Below are 19,357 nucleotides of genomic sequence, written 5' to 3' on the forward strand. Positions count from 1 at the left end.
AAGACCAAAGAGCTGTCAAAGGACACCAGAAACAAAATTGTAGACCTGCACCAGGCTGGAAAGACTGAATCTGCAATAGGTAAGCAGCTTGGTTTGAAGAAATCAACTGTGGGAGCAATTATTAGGAAATGGAAGACATACAAGACCACTGATAATCTCCCTCGATCTGGGGCTCCACGCAAGATCTCACCCCGTGGGGTCAAAATGATCACAAGAACGGTGAGCAAAAATCCCAGAACCACACAGGGGGACCTAGTGAATGACCTGCAGAGAGCTGGGACCAAAGTAACAAAGCCTACCATCAGTAACACACTACGCTGCCAGGGACTCAAATCCTGCAGTGCCAGACGTGTCCCCCTGCTTAAGCCAGTACATGTCCAGGCCCGTCTGAAGTTTGCTAGAGTGCATTTGGATGATCCAGAAGAGGATTGGGAGAATATCATATGGTCAGATGAAACCAAAATATAACTTTTTGGTAAAAACTCAACTCGTCGTGTTTGGAGGACAAAGAATGCTAAGTTGCATCCAAAGAACACCATACCTACTGTGAAGCATGGGGGTGGAAACATCATGCTTTGGGGCTGTTTTTCTGCAAAGGGACCAGGACGACTGATCCGTGTAAAGGAAAGAATGAATGGGGCCATGTATCGTGAGATTTTGAGTGAAAACCTCCTTCCATCAGCAAGGGCATTGAAGATGAAACGTGGCTGGGTCTTTCAGCATGACAATGATCCCAAACACACCGCCCGGGCAACGAAGGAGTGGCTTCGTAAGAAGCATTTCAAGGTCCTGGAGTGGCCTAGCCAGTCTCCAGATCTCAACCCCATAGAAAATCTTTGGAGGGAGTTGAAAGTCCGTGTTGCCCAGCGACAGCCCCAAAACATCACTGCTCTAGAGGAGATCTGCATGGAGGAATGGGCCAAAATACCAGCAACAGTGTGTGAAAACCTTGTGAAGACTTACAGAAAACATTTGAGCTGTGTCATTGCCAACAAAGGGTATATAACAAAGTATTGAGAAACTTTTGTTATTGACCAAATACTTATTTTCCACCATAATTTGCAAATAAATTCATAAAAAATCCTACAATGTGATTTTCTGGATTTTTTTTCCTCATTTTGTCTGTCATAGTTGACGTGTACCTATGATGAAAATTACAGGCCTCTCTCATCTTTTTAAGTGGGAGAACTTGCACAATTGGTGGCTGACTAAATACTTTTTTCCCCCACTGTATGTACTAAATCAAATATTTGGCACATCATTGCACACATGGTGTTAGGCCTACATATCATGAAATGTAAACCAAAATTACAGACAGTAGCTTACAATTAGCAAAATAGAACTCGATTGAACATTACATTTATTTCAATGTGATTTAAATATATATGCCTATGTAGCCTACTGTATTGATCTTTTAATGCATTAATCTCAGTTTTCATTTGAAGCATCTTTTTACCCTTTGCATGTTTATAACAATTGCAAAGACATTGGCAACTTTGTATTGTAGTGAACTTCATTCTGAAATTATCGGCGGTCACAGAGAGACCGATTTAACTGCTTGATTCTATGTTTAGCGGAGATCTTCTGTGTATAAAGTGACGCGCAAGGGCAAAAAAGCATCTAAAGACCAGTTAGCTGTTCTACGAGGGGTCTGAGGCAGTCGGTAAATAACGTGTTTTTACGTGCAACTTTAGTAACAATGGTTTTGGGAAACAGCTCTTAGAACCTTCGTAGGCGCATTGTTAAATCTAACAATTTATTTAGCCATAAGATGCTTTTGGAAAACTGCCACTGGACAATAAATTATGTTAGACAAAAGACATCAATTTATTTACATCATTTGAAGCGCAAATTACATTTTCGAAAGACACCTTTTGCATGTGGAAATGTTGTAATTTTTATAATCACCTTTCTGTGTAAAAACCATGGAAATGGGGGAAAAAAATGTTTTAAGTGAGAAGTATGCATTGTTCTGAAGCCAAAAACGAAAGGAAATGCACATGAGCACCACAATGCCTACTCCACCCATGCTCTACCAAGGTTTTCAAGCACACAGCTTTGACCTACTACAGTAGCTATGTTGGTCTATTGTACTTCCAACAATGTGTATGCGGGTTGCTTGGGATTCAAACCTTCTCAAACAGTCTAATTCATACTCTTCAGGGGAATAATGGACTTTAAAGTGTCCTTCTATTTAAAATGATGTGGATATACAGTACCAGTCAAAAGTTTGGACACACCTACTCATTCAAGGGTTTTTCTTTATTTTTGCTATTTTCTACATTGTAGAATAATAGTGAAGACATCAAAACTATGAAATAACACACATGGAATCATGTAGTAACCAAAAAGGTGTTAAACAAATCAAGATATATTTTATATTCTTCAAAGTAACCACCCTTTGCCTTGATGATAGCTTTGCAAACTTTTGGCATTTTCTCAACCAGCTTCACGTGGAATGCTTTTCCAACAGTCTTGAAGGAGTTCCCACATATGCTGAGCACTTGTTGGCTGCTTTTCCTTCACTCTGCGGTCCAACTCATCCCAAACCATCTCAATTGGGTTGAGGTCAGGTGATTGTGGAGGCCAGGTCATTTGATCACTCTCCTTCTTGGTCAAATAGCCCTTACACAGCCTGGAGGTGTGTTGGGTCATTGTCCTGTTGAAAAATAAATGATAGTCCCACTAAGTGCAAACCAGATGGGATGGCGTATCGTTGCAGAATGCTGTGGTAGCCATGCTGGTTAAGTGTGCCTCGAATTCTAAATAAATCAGACAGTGTCACCAATAAAGCACCATTACACCACCTCCTCCATGCTTCACGGTGGGAACCACACATGCGGAGATCATCCGTTCACCTACTCTGCGTCTCACAAAGACACGGCGGATGGAACCAAAAATCTCCAATTTGGACTCATCAGACCAAAGGACAGATTTCCACTGGTCTAATGTCCATTGCTCGTGTTTCTTGACCCAATAATGTCTCTTCTTATTATTGGTGTCCTTTAGTAGTGGTTTTTTTGCAGCAGTTTGACCATGAAGGCCTGATTCACGCAGTCTCCTCTGAACAATTGATGTTGAGATGTATGTTACTTGAACTCTGTGAAGCATTTATTTGGCCTGCAATTTCTGAGGCTGGTAACTAATGAACTTATCCTCTGCAGCAAAGGTGACTCTGGGTCTTCCTTTCCTGTGGTGGTCCTCATGAGACCCAGTTTCAACGTAGCGCTTGATGGTTTTTGCGACTGCACTTAAAGAAACTTTAAAAGTTCTTGTAATTTTCCATATTGACTGACCTTCTTGTCTTAAAGTAATGATGGACTGTCGTTTCTCTTTGCTTATTTGAGCTGTTCTTACCATAATATGGACTTGGTCTTTTACCAAATAGGGCTATCTTCTGTATACCACCCCTACCTTGTCACAACACAACTGATTGGCTCAAACGCATTAAGAAGGAAAGAAAACATATGGGGGATTGGAAGTGATGCAGACAATTACATTGATAGAAGTTACAATCTATCTGCAATATTGAAGCTGATCTACCCCTAAAAATTTAAATAAAATATACATAAATAAATATCAAACAATTATATAAAATAAAAACAATTTATACTATGCACACCAGTTTGGCCATAAAAAACTCCCACAATAAAGTTGCCCTAATCCTAGCTTTTAAAAAGTGGACTGGCGTGCCAGGTGACAAGGAGCAATTATTATTATTATTATTATTATTATTATTATTCTCTCCCTCTCTTTTTACTTGGTGTTATAAAAGGGGTTTGGAGGAATCTGCAGTCTGATTGGCTGAAATGGGGTTCTAAGCCATTGGCAATTTCCATTGTTATCCGCACTGTCTATGGAAGTCGTGCCAGTGTTCAAAATATCAATACGCCAACTCCAAGCCCTGACCAAACAAAAAAACACGGAAGACAATTTCTCTCGCCTCGGATCCATAACCAGTAGTAACCACAAACTTCGATGAAGGTTATCTTAAAATTAAATGACTAATCAAACATAACCACACCCCAAATAACATTGTCTTCGAGGTGGACTTGCTAGCTACAGGATTTGACTCTCAGCCGTTTTCTAATAAAACCGCTCAGCTAGCCTATGTGAAGTGCTACATGAGCCAGCAGAGCTGGTTATCTAGCTATGATTATACATGGGCAACAACAAATCGTGACTAGTTCATTTTAGTTAGTCATTTTTGTCCATTGACCACCGAATTTCGGAGGATAACTGACTGAAATGTAGCTGAAAACAGGTGGTCAAACGATAAACGTGGAAGTATTTGACAGCACTAGCTAGCGCCACTTGCGTCATGACTGCAACACATTTTGTAGCACAGACAGACCGGAGAAATGCATGTTTATCATTCATTACATTTACATTTTAGTCATTTAGCAGACGCTCTTATCCAGAGCGACTTACATATATATATATTTTTTTATACTGGCCCCCTGTGGGAATTGAACCCACAACCCTGGCGTTGCAAACGCCATGCTCTATCAACTGAGCTACATCCCTGCCGGCCATTCCCTCCCCTACCCTGGACGACGCTGGGCCAATTGTGCGCCGCCCCATGGGTCTCCCGGTCGCGGCCGGCTGCGACAGAGCCTGGATTCGAACCAGGATCTCTAGTGACACAGTTAGCACTGCGATGCAGTGCCTTAGACCACTGCGCCACTCAGGATGCTGCAAAAAAAAATTCTCTGCTTAAACAAATTAATGCTACATAGCTAGCTAAGTTTCCCATCATTGGTCCTGAGTTTAGAATGCATCTAATTTTGGTTTGGTTGCTGGTTTAGTTTTCTGTAACTTCGTAGCAAATACAGTCTGCATGGTGCATTGGTTTAATGCTTACTGATTTGCGACGCTAGCTAGTTAACTTCGCTGGACTCTGAGTTTATGCTGTTGGTTACATGGCCTACAGCCAGCTGGTTAGCTATGTTTAAACCATGGGAAACTGTTCATCTTATAGCTTGTTCACCAATTGGCCACCGCATTTCGAAGGGTAGCTGCCTGAAAATAGCTAGTTAACGTTAGCTAGCAAGCAAGCATGCTGGCTCAATGGCCAGGCAGCAGCCAAGTGAGCCAACTAATCGTGAATGCATGAGCTACCTACCTACTACAGCAGAGTCACGTCAGACTCGACTGTTTGTCTAGTAATGCAATGACTGCTATAACGTTACCTACATGGCTAGCCAGCCGCAGTAGCAGGGCAAAATGTCAGCAATTTGTGTTATTCAATGACAATTCAAGTGACAATAACTTTAGCCAGCTTGCATCGCAACACGATATTTTTTTGCTTAAAATAATTTTCAGAGGGAATTCCTTTTTATGTCTGTGTGCAGTTTGAAGGTAGTGTATTGTTAGCTTAGCACAATTGCTGGAAGTCTCCAGGAACTACTAGCCGGCTCATCTCAAAAGCAGAGAAATAGACCTAACCTCTCCAAATCAGGGTGGTTGTTCATTTATAGTCATACAAATTTATAAATGTGTTAATTTTACTGATAATCATAAGAAACAAGATTCTATCCTCTTCCTCATTCTGTCCCTCTGTCGCATAAAGATGTATAGAGATCGCAACGTTGTATCTGTCTCAATGATCACAACACTGTGATCTCTATACATCTCTACGCGACAATGGGAGAGGATGAGGAAGTGGATAGTAGGGATGGGCATGGTTATTCGAATATCCAAACGGACGTTGGTATTCGAATACTTGGAAGAAAAAAATCATGGGCCTATTTTAACAACGAAAAGGCGCAATTATTTAAAATGATGTATGTGACATTGCTACAAACAAAGATATATATATATATATATATATATATATATACACACACACACACACACACACACACACACACACACACACACACACAGTGGGGAGAACAAGTATTTGATACACTGCCGATTTTGCAGTTTTTCCTGCTTATCATAGGTACACTTCAACTGTGAGAGACGGAATCTAAAACAAAAATCCAGAAAATCACATTGTATGATTTTTAAGTAATTAATTTGCATTTTATTGCATGACATAAGTATTTGATCACCAACCAACCAGTTATCATCTGCACCTGTTTGAACTCGTTACCTGTATAAAAGACACCTGTCCACACACTCAATCAAACAGACTCCAACCTCTCCACAATGGCCAAGACCAGAGAGCTGTGTAAGGACATCAGGGATAAAATTGTAGACTTTCACAAGGCTGGGATGGGCTACAGGACAATAGGCAAGCAGCTTGGTGAGAAGGCAACAACTGTTGGCACAATTATTAGAAAATGGAAGAAGTTCAAGATGACGGTCAATCTCCCTCGGTCTGGGGCTCCATGCAAGATCTCACCTCGTGGGGCATCAATGATCATGAGGAAGGTGAGGGATCAGCCCAGAACTACACGGCAGGACCTGGTCAATGACCTGAAGAGAGCTGGGACCACAGTCTCAAAGACCTGTCTCCAGACCTGAACCCAATAGAAAATCAGCTTCTGTATCAGCTTCTGAAATGAATGACTAAAATAGCCCAACAACAACATAATTATATTTCGCCAGACAACATCAATGAGGAGGCAGTGATTTGTAAAGAGGCCTGCTCCCTCTCTCTCGCTCTCTCAATTGCTCGCTCTCTCTCTCTCCTCACCCCCTCCGCCCATGCTACTTGTTTATTTGTTCTCTCGCTCTCTTTTCCGCTTGTTGTGTCACCCTGGGGGTTTACTCTAGCAGCTCTATTGTTGTTGTAGTGCTGGTGATTAGCCTAACGTTTAGCACAGTCCAGAGTGTGTGTATGTAGGTATGTTTATCGTAGCAGGCGTGACTGTCAGCAGTGTGGTTCTAGAGGTGCCCCAAAAGCAGATTCATACATTGGCTAGCGTTCGAGCTAGCCTATTTTTTATTGTTGTTACAATTTACGTGCTAACATGGCCGCCAAGGAATTTATACATGTGATACTAACTGCTATTTAAACCTCAATGGCCAAACTCTTTATAGTGCTTTTCCCAAGAGAGTTTAGCCTAAGTTAATTGAACCATTGTAGTCCTCTTCAATTGTTCACAGAAGATGTAGCTAGCCGTGTAAGAGAGCTAAAATGTCTTGGCGTTGTCTCTGCTCTTAGAACTTTCTTCAAATGGCTCTTTTTTCAATGTAGGGGGTGGGAAGGCGGGACAACCGGTAGGGCCATATGGTGACCATGTCAACTCTTTCCACATTGGAAAAGCTAACTACGCCACGTTTGGCCTTTTTGGCGTATCTGTCTGGTTGCACTTGACTTTGTTTTGTTGGAATATGCTCAGTGTGAAGTGAACATCTGCTTTCAGTTGGGTGGTAGTTCACTCAATAAGGGTGGTTAGACCAACCACTTTGGTTTGCGCTGTGAGTTTTTAAAATACCAAAATTGGTCAGAAAATGTCCAACATTTTTGGGCTATAAACTGCCCTAAAAATCAAGTTCAGTCTAACTAATCGTGCAGCGTGCTATGGCTTGTCGTGACGTTAGTTAGAGATCTGTATCATCTCAATCTACTTTACAACATGTCATTACTAGCATCTAATTAGATGTAGTCTTAAGGCGGTGAGAACATTACTTTTAATTACAAAAGGTTGATTTTAAGCTTTTAAGTGGGAAAGTGGTTGGTCTGGTTGTAAACCTGTCATTGTTGATGGTTACAGTAATAGTGATGTATCATCTCGTTAAAGTGATGGAGTAGGAGCCTAAAGACTTTAAACCTTCATAGCATTTTGGGTCAAGTCAATCCTATTAGGGGGAACCATGCTGATCATTAAAAATATATAGGCCAAACGTCAACCAAAGTCTTGCCTTACTTGAAGTTCAAAACAACTATTGCAAATGTATGGTAATATCACCAATCTCCAGAGAATGATAATGTGCTTAAACAATTCATATTCCATGATGGGAAATATCAGTAGTTAATTGAACCGAGAACCTGAGGCTGTATGGGAGAGTCCAGAGCCCATTTATAATAGTAATCGCACCAGCACCACAGTAATGACCCGAAAAGTCACTTCCATGGCCGCCCGTCACCCTCTTTATGTCCTCATCAGAGCCAGTCTGGTTATGGTGCCGGAGCATAGCTAATGTCTTGTGCTTTACGAGGTGCTTATTGTTGTATCTGGAGAAAGTTCTCCGGCACTTCACTTGCACTGTAGCTGCCACCAGGCACAGGGCTGTGAGCTGTTGCTAAATGACCACAGATGTTGTTTTGGGGGAGAGGGATGGAGAGAGGAACTAGACTAGAGCTACACAGTGAGGATTGCCAGACTGCTGTTGTGAGTCATTCTCCCTCTCCATCTGTTTGTCCTTGACCCGAGTTAGTCCTCTTGTTTAGTGCAGTAGCACCAGTGGATTCTCTTGTTATAGGTCTGTCTGTTTCTCTGCCTGTCTCAAGGTCTGTCTCTCTGTTTCTCTGCCTCTTGGTCTCTCTCTCTCTCTCGCTGTCTCTCTCATACTCACTTGTAATTGACAGATGTGATTTTGCACTCTTTACTGACAGATACACAAAATATTATAGTGCCGTCCGTACCCCTTTGACCCAGTCACATCCTGTTGTAGGACAAATAACTGTTGAACTGACTTTACTTTTGAGGAAAAGTCCCTGAAACTCGACCAAGAATACCATTGTGAGTCCAAGTCATTAGGTTCGGAAAGCAGCAAAGAACAAACGCAGGGCTGTACAAACACAAAAAATAATGTTCTGAAGATTTGATCAAACCAAACCATTTTTTTAACAGCAGTTTTTCTAACGTCATGTTGTAGCGCTCGGGCGACACTGTTTATTATTGTCTTCTAGCTGTTATCTTGATCATCTCTATTACCACCAATGGTGTGTCAGCAGCAAAGCCAAGATGGTAGATTTGTAGATTTTGTTTGTTTGAGGAAAAACATTCCTATGATGTGATGTGAATTTGATTCCCCAGTGTCCTCACCCAATGTGTCTGCATTTCCTTTCAATATCTGCCAACATCAATGTACAGTACATCCCTTGGAAAATAATGTAACAATATTTTCTCTTCTCATTCAGGTAAAGTGGTCCGACTCCTCATCCAGCAATGTCACGAAAACACATCTTGAACTGGAAAGCTTCTTGTTGAAGGTATAAATCACTAACTTGTGTTTTAGAAATCCAATAAAGCTATGATCAACATTGCAATCTGTACTGTTAGCTATCCCTATTCACATCCCAAATTGACTGAGTTGAAATGGAATTGACCCCAAGTTCCCTGCATAGCATCGATTGGATTTTCACCCACTCACTTATAATGAGCAGGGATAATGAATTAGTTACTTAATTTAGTTACTTAGTTAATTGAATAATTAATTTACTTAATTAACTCTTAATGAACTCTCACTCTTGTTTTGAAGGTATTTGTTTGAATGGTACTGTACCTGACTTGTTAAACCTTAACTCACTTGTCCTCCCCCTGTCAAGCAGCTTCCGAAGGAGCAGTCTACCGAGTCGTTTGAAAAGGGCATCCTCCAGCTCCTCTACCAGGGAGACCAGTACGAGATCAGGGAAGTGGAGGGGAACCTCAAGTGAGTTCTGCTTACCTACCTGCCTGCCTGTCTTGCTTTGTGTTGTTTTGGGGGGGTTTTGCTTTTCACCATCGTTAGATTGAAGGCTACATTTCATGTCAGCACTCAAAGAAAAGTGTGCCAACTACTAGTAGGTACGCCAGGTTGTCCCGATTTCTGCATGACAGACGACTCAGATTGTGAATTAAAACCGGTGTTGAGGTAGTGGAGCCCTACACTAATGCACCAGAAGTGCAATATCAGTACTCACAAGTAACAGGCTTGTGGTCCTCTGTATCTCAGTTGGTAGAGCATGGTGCTTGCAACGCCAGGATAGTGGGATCAATTCCTGGGATCACCCATACGTAAACAATGTATGCACGCATGATTGTAAGTCACTTGGGATAAAAGCGTCTGCTAAATTGCAAAGAATATAGAATAGTGTGTGCTGTAGCTGCTGCAGTGAGACCATATAGTCAGCCTAGGCTATGCCTACACCCAAGGGATTCTACTTGGCAATTTCTCGTCCGTTTCTTTGAACCATTTGTCAGTTTCTCATTGGTGAAGTCTCCCACAGTCTCCAAGGAGAGTGTCTCAATTGTTCCCTCTCACTGATGTTGATCTAATTAGACTTTTATCCCCTCCGCTCTTCTGTAACAACATGACTGCATGAATACTTGAACAAAATGTCCTCCTCTGTGTTCTCAAAGGAATGCAAACAGATTAGTGCCCTTTAGATTTTTTTTGGGACCAAAACCCTTAGCAATAAGCAGACTGGCTTACAGTATCCACTGACTGACTGTTTCCGTGTGTGTGTGCGTGTTTGTTAGAGACATGTGTATGTGTGTACATGACACACCATCTCGGTTACTTGTTGTGAGGACAACAATGCCCCCTCCTGGAAACCACTTCTAGTAAGTTTCGTTTTTCTGGAAAATGAAAGCTTAGAGGGCCATTAACTCAACTGATAGATAACAATGAACAAACAACACACAAATTTGAAGCATTTATCCTTTGCAATGTAAGCCTATTCAAGAGTAATTTGATGTGTAGGACCTAGGTGATGATTGGATTAAATAATTGTCAGTGTATGTTGGCCTGGTCATTTAAGCGTTGACACACACACACACACACACACACACACAGGTTCAGGTTTGGTTTCATATCCAAAGGGCAGGGCCACTTTTCGTCAGTCAGCTGGGTAAGGCCATTGTTCGTTCCAGATCATCCAGTCACACCCCTTGTGTCTAATATCTGACCACATTACTGTAACCTGACAACACAGCCACGCTACAGATGAAACAGGCCTACTATGCCATAGAATTACACATGGATCCATAATTCTAAAAACATATTGGGTTACATGATCTCTATCTACTTGGCCCACTCTCAGGCGCTAACAAACAGTGGAATTAATTCAGCAGTTCTTTCATCAAATGTCCTTATTGCACTGATATTGCAAAGTGAATGGAATTTGTACTCTGATGCGTTTCCACTTGAAAGCAGATAGAAATGAGACTATTTCCGTTTGACATTTGGGATCCCGCTGTGTTGTGACGGCACGGATCTCACAATCTGGCTGGCAATATTACCTTCAGAGAAGTTGCGTGGCAACAAGCTATATGCCTAAGTTATGAGGTAAACTGAGGAGCGGATCCTGAGGAATGGAATAGATCCTGTTGAAAAGAGGCCATATTCATAAAGTCTCAGAGTAGGAGTGCTGATCTAGGATCAGATCCTCCCTGTCCATATAATCTTATTATGATCTAAAAGGCTAAACTGATCCTAGATCAACACTTTATGAGTACGGGCCCAGCGCTTCGTGTTAAAGTAGAACTCCATCCAGCTTTAAAATGTGGGTCAACACTGACAGTACAGTCAAGTTATTACTAGTCGACACATCAGATTCCTCCAGTGTATTGGTTCAACGTTTTACCCCACACAGTGAGTTCAGCTTTGGGCCTTGGCTAACTTGTAATTTTATATTTTTCACCCCTTTACAAAGGTCTCTTTTTCAAAGAAGTAAAATTACAAAAATCTTTTTTTTCTCTCTTGCCAGGGAGAAGTTTCTGTCGGCTCCACAAGCTTTCCGACAGACAAGCAAGGTCTGTGGCTTCTTCCGGTGTGAGTCCTCCTCCTCCAGCCCCAGCTGCAGCAGATGTAAGAAGTCTGTGTGTGTGCGTGTGTGTGTGTGTTTGTGTGTGCGTGTGTGCGTGTGTCAGGACATTTGACCGGCAGCATTTTCATTTACTGGACATTTTAAGAAATTTACCGGACCCATATGCATTGGATGCGTAACCTGATTAGGGCGTCCACCCACGGTGCTCAGAATGACAGAAATCACATTTCGTTTATGGTAATTCATCTTAACAGAACATGCAGCTCGAGGATGCAACGGCGTGCGTCCATCTTACCAAATGATGCGCGATTTGAAGATGTTAGAATAACTGTCCATATTTACTTTTCCTCAGCCAGCAAGATGAGTAACGAACAGCAAAATCACTAGCTTATGTCAATCTACTATCCCCCATAGTACAAAAGTCGACCTATTCTATTGGTCAGCTTGTCGTTCTGTGCGAGAAATAAATATCCTATTCCGAACAAAGCAAATGAGGCTCATGCAACAGATCAGAACGTTTAGCTTAAAATGTTGATAAAATATTATTTCTTCACATTATAAGCGCAGAAATGTGCACGAGGCAGTAGGCTAAGCGCGAATGCTCGTTCCATAATGCGGGGAAACACCTTTGTCAAAAGCGCACCGCACATGCGAGATTAATGTATCCATTAGAAATTTTGAAATAGGGGAGATCTAAAGATGCAACAACTAGCATGGGTTGCTTATATGACTAGGATTGTGCCTTTGGCTACTGGACAATGAAAGAGTTGATTTGAAAAGCAGTAGCACATGCTAGAAATAGGCTACTGGTTTCAATGGTATATAATATTTATAAAATATTTGCATGCACGTTTGGTTGGATTTTGGCTGGGCTACTTTGACATGCCTCATATGTAGTAAAACAGGTTTCAACCAATTAAGTATTTGTTTTCTAAATGCATACTGCCTGCAGCTCATTGCGAAGTGGTGTGTGATGTTCTGAAGCCTGTCTAGTTGCCTATGCACTTGAATGGCGAATGGGAAGCGCGCTTCAATTACCAGTTGAGAAATAAAAATGGCAATTTTTTATCGTGGCCATTGTTTTTAACACGTGATTGCATTTAGAATTGTTGCGCAATGATTGGGCTACATCAACTAGTATTTCAATCAACTAATAGGCTAAAATGCATTTTCTCAAGGGGATTGGCTAGCGTCAATTGTATTTATCGGATGTTCATTTTTTGGGGGGGACAAAAGCCGGCTATTACCAGCTAACGGAAATCCGTGTGTGTGTGCGTGCAAGCAAGCAAGCAACTGTGTGTGTGTGTGATGCGTCTGTGTAGCCGAGCCAGACAACTCTTCCATTTATACATACAGTACCAGTCAAAGGTTTGGACACACCTACTCATTCAAGGGTTTTTCTTTATTTTTAGTATTTTCTACATTGTAGAATGATAGTGAAGACATCAGAACTATGAAATAACACATATGGAATCATTTAGTAACCCAAAAAGTGTTAAACAAATCAAAATATATTTTAGATTCTTCAAAGTAGCCACCCTTTGCCTTTTTACAGCCCTCTAACCAATTGTACTATTATGTGTGTTTTTTCGCGTTATTTGTAATTTATTCTGTACATAATGTTTCTGCCATCGTCTCTTATAACCAAAAAGAGCTTCTGGATATCAGGACAGCGATTACTCACCTCGTATTGGACAAAGATTTTTTTCTTCAACGAGTCGGACGCGAAGGATATCCTACTGAAACCTGACAAGGCCCAAATCCCCGTCATTCGCAGGAGAAAGAGACGGAGATATCGTGGACGTAGGTCGGGGTGTCTTGTAAGGATCCGACGGCGAGCGAGTAAACTGCCTCTTCCATCAATCCTATTAGCCAATGTTCAATCATTTAAAAATAAATTAGATTACCTAAAATTACGGTTATCCTACCAACGGGACATTAAAAACTGTAATATCTTATGTTTCACCGAGTCGTGGCTGAACGACGACATGGACAACATACAGCTGACGGGATATACGCTACATCGGCAGGATAGAACGGCTGACTCCGGTAAGACAAGGGGTGGCGGTCTGTGTATATTTGTAAACAACAGCTGGTGCACAAAAGGAAGTCTCGAGGTTTTGCTCGCCTGAGGTAGAGTATCTTATGATAAGCTGTAGACCACACTATTTACCAAGAGAGTTTTCATCTATATTTTTCATAGCTGTCTATTTACCACCACAAACCAATGCTGGCATTAAGATTGCACTCAATGAGCTGTATAGGGCCATAACTAAACGGGAGAACGCTCATCCAGAGGCAGCGCTCCTAGTGGCCGGGGACTTTAATGCAGGGAAACTTAAATCCGTTCTACCTCATTTCTACCAGCATGGTAAATGTGCAACCAGAGGAAAATAAACTCTAGACCACCTTTACTCCACACACAGAGACGCATACAAAGCTCGCCCTCCATTTGGCAAATCTGACCATAACTCTATCCTCCTGATTCCTGATTATAAGCAAAAACTAAAGCAGGAAACACCAGTGACTCTGTTAATAAAAAAGTGGTCAGATGACACAGATGCTAAGCTACAGGACTGTTTTGCTAGCACAGACTGGAACATGTTCCGGGATTCTTCAGATAGCATTGAGGAGTACACCACATCAGTCACTGGCTTCATCAATAAGTGCATCGATGACGTCCTCCCCACAGTGACCGTACGTACATACCCCAACCAGAAGCCATGGATTACAGGCAACATCCGCACTAGCTAAAGGGTAGAGCTGCCGCTTTCAAGGAGCGGGACTCTAACCCGGACGCTTATAAGAAATCCTGCTATGCCCTCCGACGAACCATCAAACAGGCAAAGAGTCAATACAGGACTAAGATTTAATCGTACTACACCGGCTCTGACGCTCGTCGGATGTGGCAGGGCTTGAAAACTATTAGACTACAAAGAGAAGCACAGCCGCGAGCTGCTCAGTGACACAAGCCTACCAGACGAGCTAAACCACTTCTATTACATTTTAGTCATTTAGCAGACGCTCTTATCCAGAGCGACTTACAGTTAGTGAGTGCATTAATTTTTTCATACTGGCCCCCCATGGAAATCGAACCCACAACCCTGGCGTTGCAAGCGCCATGCTCTGCCAACTGAGCTTCGAGGCAAGCAACACTGAAGCATGCATGAGAGCACCAGCTGTTCCGGATGGCTATGTGATCTCACATCGGCTACGGAGAGCGTGTAAGACTTTTAAGCAGGTCAACATTCACAAGGCCGCAGGGCCAGACGGATTACCAGGACGTGTACTCCGAACATGTGCTGACTAACTGGCAAATGTCTTCACTGACATTTTCAACATGTCCCTGACTGAGTCTGTAATACCAACATGTTTCAAGCAGACCACCATAGTCCCCGTGCCCAAGGACACTAAGATAACCTGCCTAAATGACTACCGACCCGTAGCACTGACGTCTGTAGCCATGAAGTGCTTTGAAAGGCTGGTCATGGCTCACATCAACACCATTATCCCAGAAACCCTAGACCCACTCCAATTTGCATACCGCCCCAACAGATCCACAGATGATGCAATCTCAATTGCACTCCACACTGCTCTTTCCCACCTGGACAAGAGGAATACCTACGTGAGAATGCTATTCATTGACTACAGCTCAGCGTTCAACACCATAGTGTCCTCAAAGCTCATCACTAAGCTAAGGATCCTGGGACTAAACACCTCCCTCTGCAACTGGATCCTGGACTTCCTGACGGGCCGCCCCCAGGTGGTAAGGGTAGGTAACAACACATCTGTCACGCTGATCCTCAACACGGGGGCCCCTCAGGGGTGCGTGCTCAGTCCCCTCCTGTACTACCTGTTTACCCATGACTGCATGGCCAGGCACGACTCCAACACCATCATTAAGTTTGCCAACGACACAACAGTGGTAGGCCTGATCGCCAACAACGATGAGACAGCCTATAGGGAGGAGGTCAGAGACCTGGCCGTGTGGTGTCAGGATAACAACCTTTCCCTCAACGTGACCAAGACAAAGGAGATGATTGTGGACTACAGGAAAAAAAAGAGGACTGAGCACGCCCCCATTCTCATCGACGGGGCTGTAGTGGAACAGGTTGAGAGCTTCAAGTTCCTTGGTGTCCACATCACCAACAAACTATCATGGTCCAAACACACCAAGACAGTCGTGAAGAGGGCACGACAAAGCCTATTCCCCCTCAGGAGATTGAAAAGATTTGGCATTTGTCCTCAGATCATCAAAAAGTTCTACAGCTGCACCATCGAGAGCATCCTGACTGGTTGCATCACCGCCTGGTATGGCAACTGCTTGGCCTCCGACCGCAAGGCACTACAGAGGGTAGTGCGTACGGCCCAGTACATCACTGGGGCCAAGCTTCCTGCCATCCAGGACCTCTATACCAGGCGGTGTCAGAGGAAGGCCCTCAACATTTTCAAAGACTCCAGCCACCCTAGTCATAGACTGTTCTCTCTGCTACCGTACGGCAAGCGGTACCGGAGCGCCAAGTCTAGGTCCAAAAGGCTTCTCAACAGCTAATTGTGGCTACCCGGACTACTTGCACTACCCCCCCCCCCCACCCAATCTTTTTACGCTACTGCTACTCTGTTAATTATTTATGCATAGTCACTTTAACTCTCCCCACATGTACATATTACCTCAACTAGCCGGTGCCCCCGCACATTGACTCTGCAACTGTACCCCCCTGTATATAGCCTCCCTACTGTTATTTTATTTGACTTCTGCTCTTTTTTTCTCAACACTTTTTTGTTGTTGTTTTATTTTACTTTTTTATAACAAATAAATAAATGCATTGTTGGTTAAGGGCTGTAAGTAAGCATTTTACGGTAATGTCTACACCTGTTGTATTGTATACAAGAGCATTCGTGAGGTCAGGCACTGTTGGGCGATTAAGCCTGGCTCGCAGTCGGCGTTCCAATTAATCTCAAATGTGTTCGATGGGGTTGAGGTCAGGGCTCTGTGCAGGCCAGTCAAGTTCTTCCACACTGATCTCGACAAACCATTTCTGTATGGACTTCAGTTTGTGCACGGGGGCATTGTCATGCTGAAACAGGAAAGGGCCTTCCCCAAACTGTTGGAAGCACAGAATCGTCTAGAATGTCATTGTATGCTGTAGCGTTAAGATTTCCCTTCACTGGAACTAAGGGGCCTAGCCGGAACCATGAAAAACAGCCCCAGACATTATTCCTCCTCCACTAAACTTTAAAGTTGGCACTATGCATTGGGGCAGGTAGCGTTCTCCTGGCATCCGCCAAACCCAGATTAGTCCGTACGGACTGCCAGATGGTGAAGCGTGATTCATCATTCCAGAGAACGCGTGGGGGGTTCTGAGGAGTATTTCTGTCTGTAAGAAAGCCCTTTTGTGTGGAAAAACTCATTCTGATTGGCTGGGCCTGGCTCCCCAGTGGGTGGGCTTGTCTGCCAAGTGGGTGGGCCTCTTGTTGCTGCAATAGCTTATCTACCTATCATCTCATCTGGTAGTGTCTGTCTGGAGTGCATCAAATTGATGTAGCTAAAGAAGATAGCTAGCTACACTAGCCAAGTTAATTCCATTATTGTAATTCCATTTGGCATTTATTAGGAATCTCCCACTTCATTTGCCAAACATGGCGCCTCTGACATACAGTGGGGAGAACAAGTATTTGATACACTGCCGATTTTGCAGGTTTTCCTACTTACAAAGCATGTAGAGGTCTGTAATTTTATAATAGGTACACTTCAACTGTGAGAGACGGAATCTAAAACAAAAATCCAGAAAATCACATTGTATGATTTTTAAGTAATTATTTTGCATTTTATTGCATGACATAAGTATTTGATCACCTACCAACCAGTAAGAATTACGGCTCTCACAGACCTGTTAGTTTTTCTTTAAGAAGCCCTCCTGTACTCCACTCATTACCTGTATTAACTGCACCTGTTTGAACTCGTTACCTGTATAAAAGACACCTATCCACACACTCAATCAAACAGACTCCAACCTCTCCACAACGGCCAAGACCAGAGAGCTGTGTAAGGACATCAGGGATAAAATTGTAGACCTGCACAAGGCTGGGATGGGCTACAGGACAATAGGCAAGCAGCTTGGTGAGAAGGCAACAACTGTTGGCGCAATTATTAGAAAATGGAAGAAGTTCAAGATGACGGTCAATCACCCTCGGTCTGGGGCTCCATGCAAGATCTCACCTCGTGGGGCATCAATGATCATGAGGAAGGTGAGGGATCAGCCCAGAACTACACGGCAGGACCTGGTCAATGACCTGAAGAGAGCTGGGACCACAGTCTCAAAGAAAACCATTAGTAACACACTACGCCGTCATGGATTAAAATCCTGCAGCGCACGCAAGGTCCCCCTGCTCAAGCCAGCGCATGTCCAGGCCCGTCTGAAGTTTGCCAATGACCATCTGGATGATCCAGAGGAGGAATGGGAGAAGGTCATGTGGTCTGATGAGACAAAAATAGAGCTTTTTGGTCTAAACTCCACTCGCCGTGTTTGGAGGAAGAAGGATGAGTACAACCCCAAGAACACCATCCCAACTGTGATGCATGAAGGTGGAAACATCATTCTTTGGGGATGCTTTTCTGCAAAGGGGACAGGACGACTGCATCGTATTGAGGGGAGGATGGATGGGGCCATGTATCGCCAGATCTTGGCCAACAACCTCCTTCCCTCAGTAAGAGCATTGAAGATGGGTCGTGGCTGGGTCTTCCAGCATGACAACGACCCGAAACACACAGCCAGGGCAACTAAGGAGTGGCTCCGTAAGAAGCATCTCAAGGTCCTGGAGTGGCCTAGCCAGTCTCCAGACCTGAACCCAATAGAAAATCTTTGGAGGGAGCTGAAAGTCCGTATTGCCCAGCGACAGCCCTGAAACCTGAAGGATCTGGAGAAGGTCTGTATGGAGGAGTGGGCCAAATTCCCTGCTGCAGTGTGTGCAAACTGGTCAAGACCTACAGGAAACGTATGATCTCTTTAATTGCAAACAAAGGTTTCTGTACCAAATATTAAGTTCTGCTTTTGTGATGTATCAAATACTTATGTCATGCAATAAAATGCAAATTAATTACTTAAAAATCATACAATGTGGATTTTTGTTTTAGATTCCGTCTCTCACAGTTGAAGTGTACCTATGATAAAAATTACAGACCTTACATGCTTTATAAGTAGGAAAACCTGCAAAATCGGCAGTGTATCAAATACTTGTTCTCCCCACTGTAGGTGCTGCTTAGATTGATTGATTGACAATAACAATCAGTGTTTCCCCTACATGTGTGGCCACCACAAAAAAAATAAGTTTGGGGCTTGTTGAAGAAAACAAAATGGGATGGTAAAATGTTTTCAGTGTAAACTTAAATGACTAAAACCAGATATAAAGTATGTAGAAAAGATAATGGAGCAATACATTCTTTGAGAACTAACTATCACCTAAATAAAAATAAGACAGTCAGGGAGAATCTAAAATTCAAAGAATGGCATTGATTTTGTTATAATGTTTGAGTCACTCAGATAGCATAAGCCATGGCAAAATGTGTAGAATTGCAGGAAATGAGCTTTAAAACTGAAAATGTGTCTACGGCCAAGAGGATGACCTATAAAACCCTGCCATTGGCCACGCCCACTACCACGCCCCCACCACTATCTTTGCCACTGCTGCTGAAATAAATCATAGGGG

The 19,357-nt window shown here is 42.9% G+C and overlaps 1 protein-coding gene across 5 annotated transcripts in view; it reads left to right on the forward strand.

Moving 5' to 3' along the window:
* Positions 1–19,357, forward strand: part of LOC311101070 (zinc finger CCHC domain-containing protein 2-like) — an 80,441-nt gene that overhangs the window by 46,440 nt on the left and 14,644 nt on the right. For 3 of the 5 annotated variants that reach the window (XM_084142118.1, XM_084142115.1, XM_084142117.1), the window contains exons 4-6: positions 9,041–9,112; positions 9,449–9,552; positions 11,591–11,691. In XM_084142118.1, coding sequence (XP_083998244.1) covers positions 9,041–9,112; positions 9,449–9,552; positions 11,591–11,691 — 277 coding nt within the window. The remainder of the gene's footprint in view (positions 1–9,040; positions 9,113–9,448; positions 9,553–11,590; positions 11,692–19,357) is intronic. The other 2 variants (XM_084142119.1, XM_084142116.1) reach the window with 1 other exon arrangement.

Source organism: Coregonus lavaretus (genome assembly GCF_964263955.1).
Source record: "Coregonus lavaretus genome assembly, chromosome: 2".
Taxonomy (NCBI): domain Eukaryota; kingdom Metazoa; phylum Chordata; class Actinopteri; order Salmoniformes; family Salmonidae; genus Coregonus; species Coregonus lavaretus.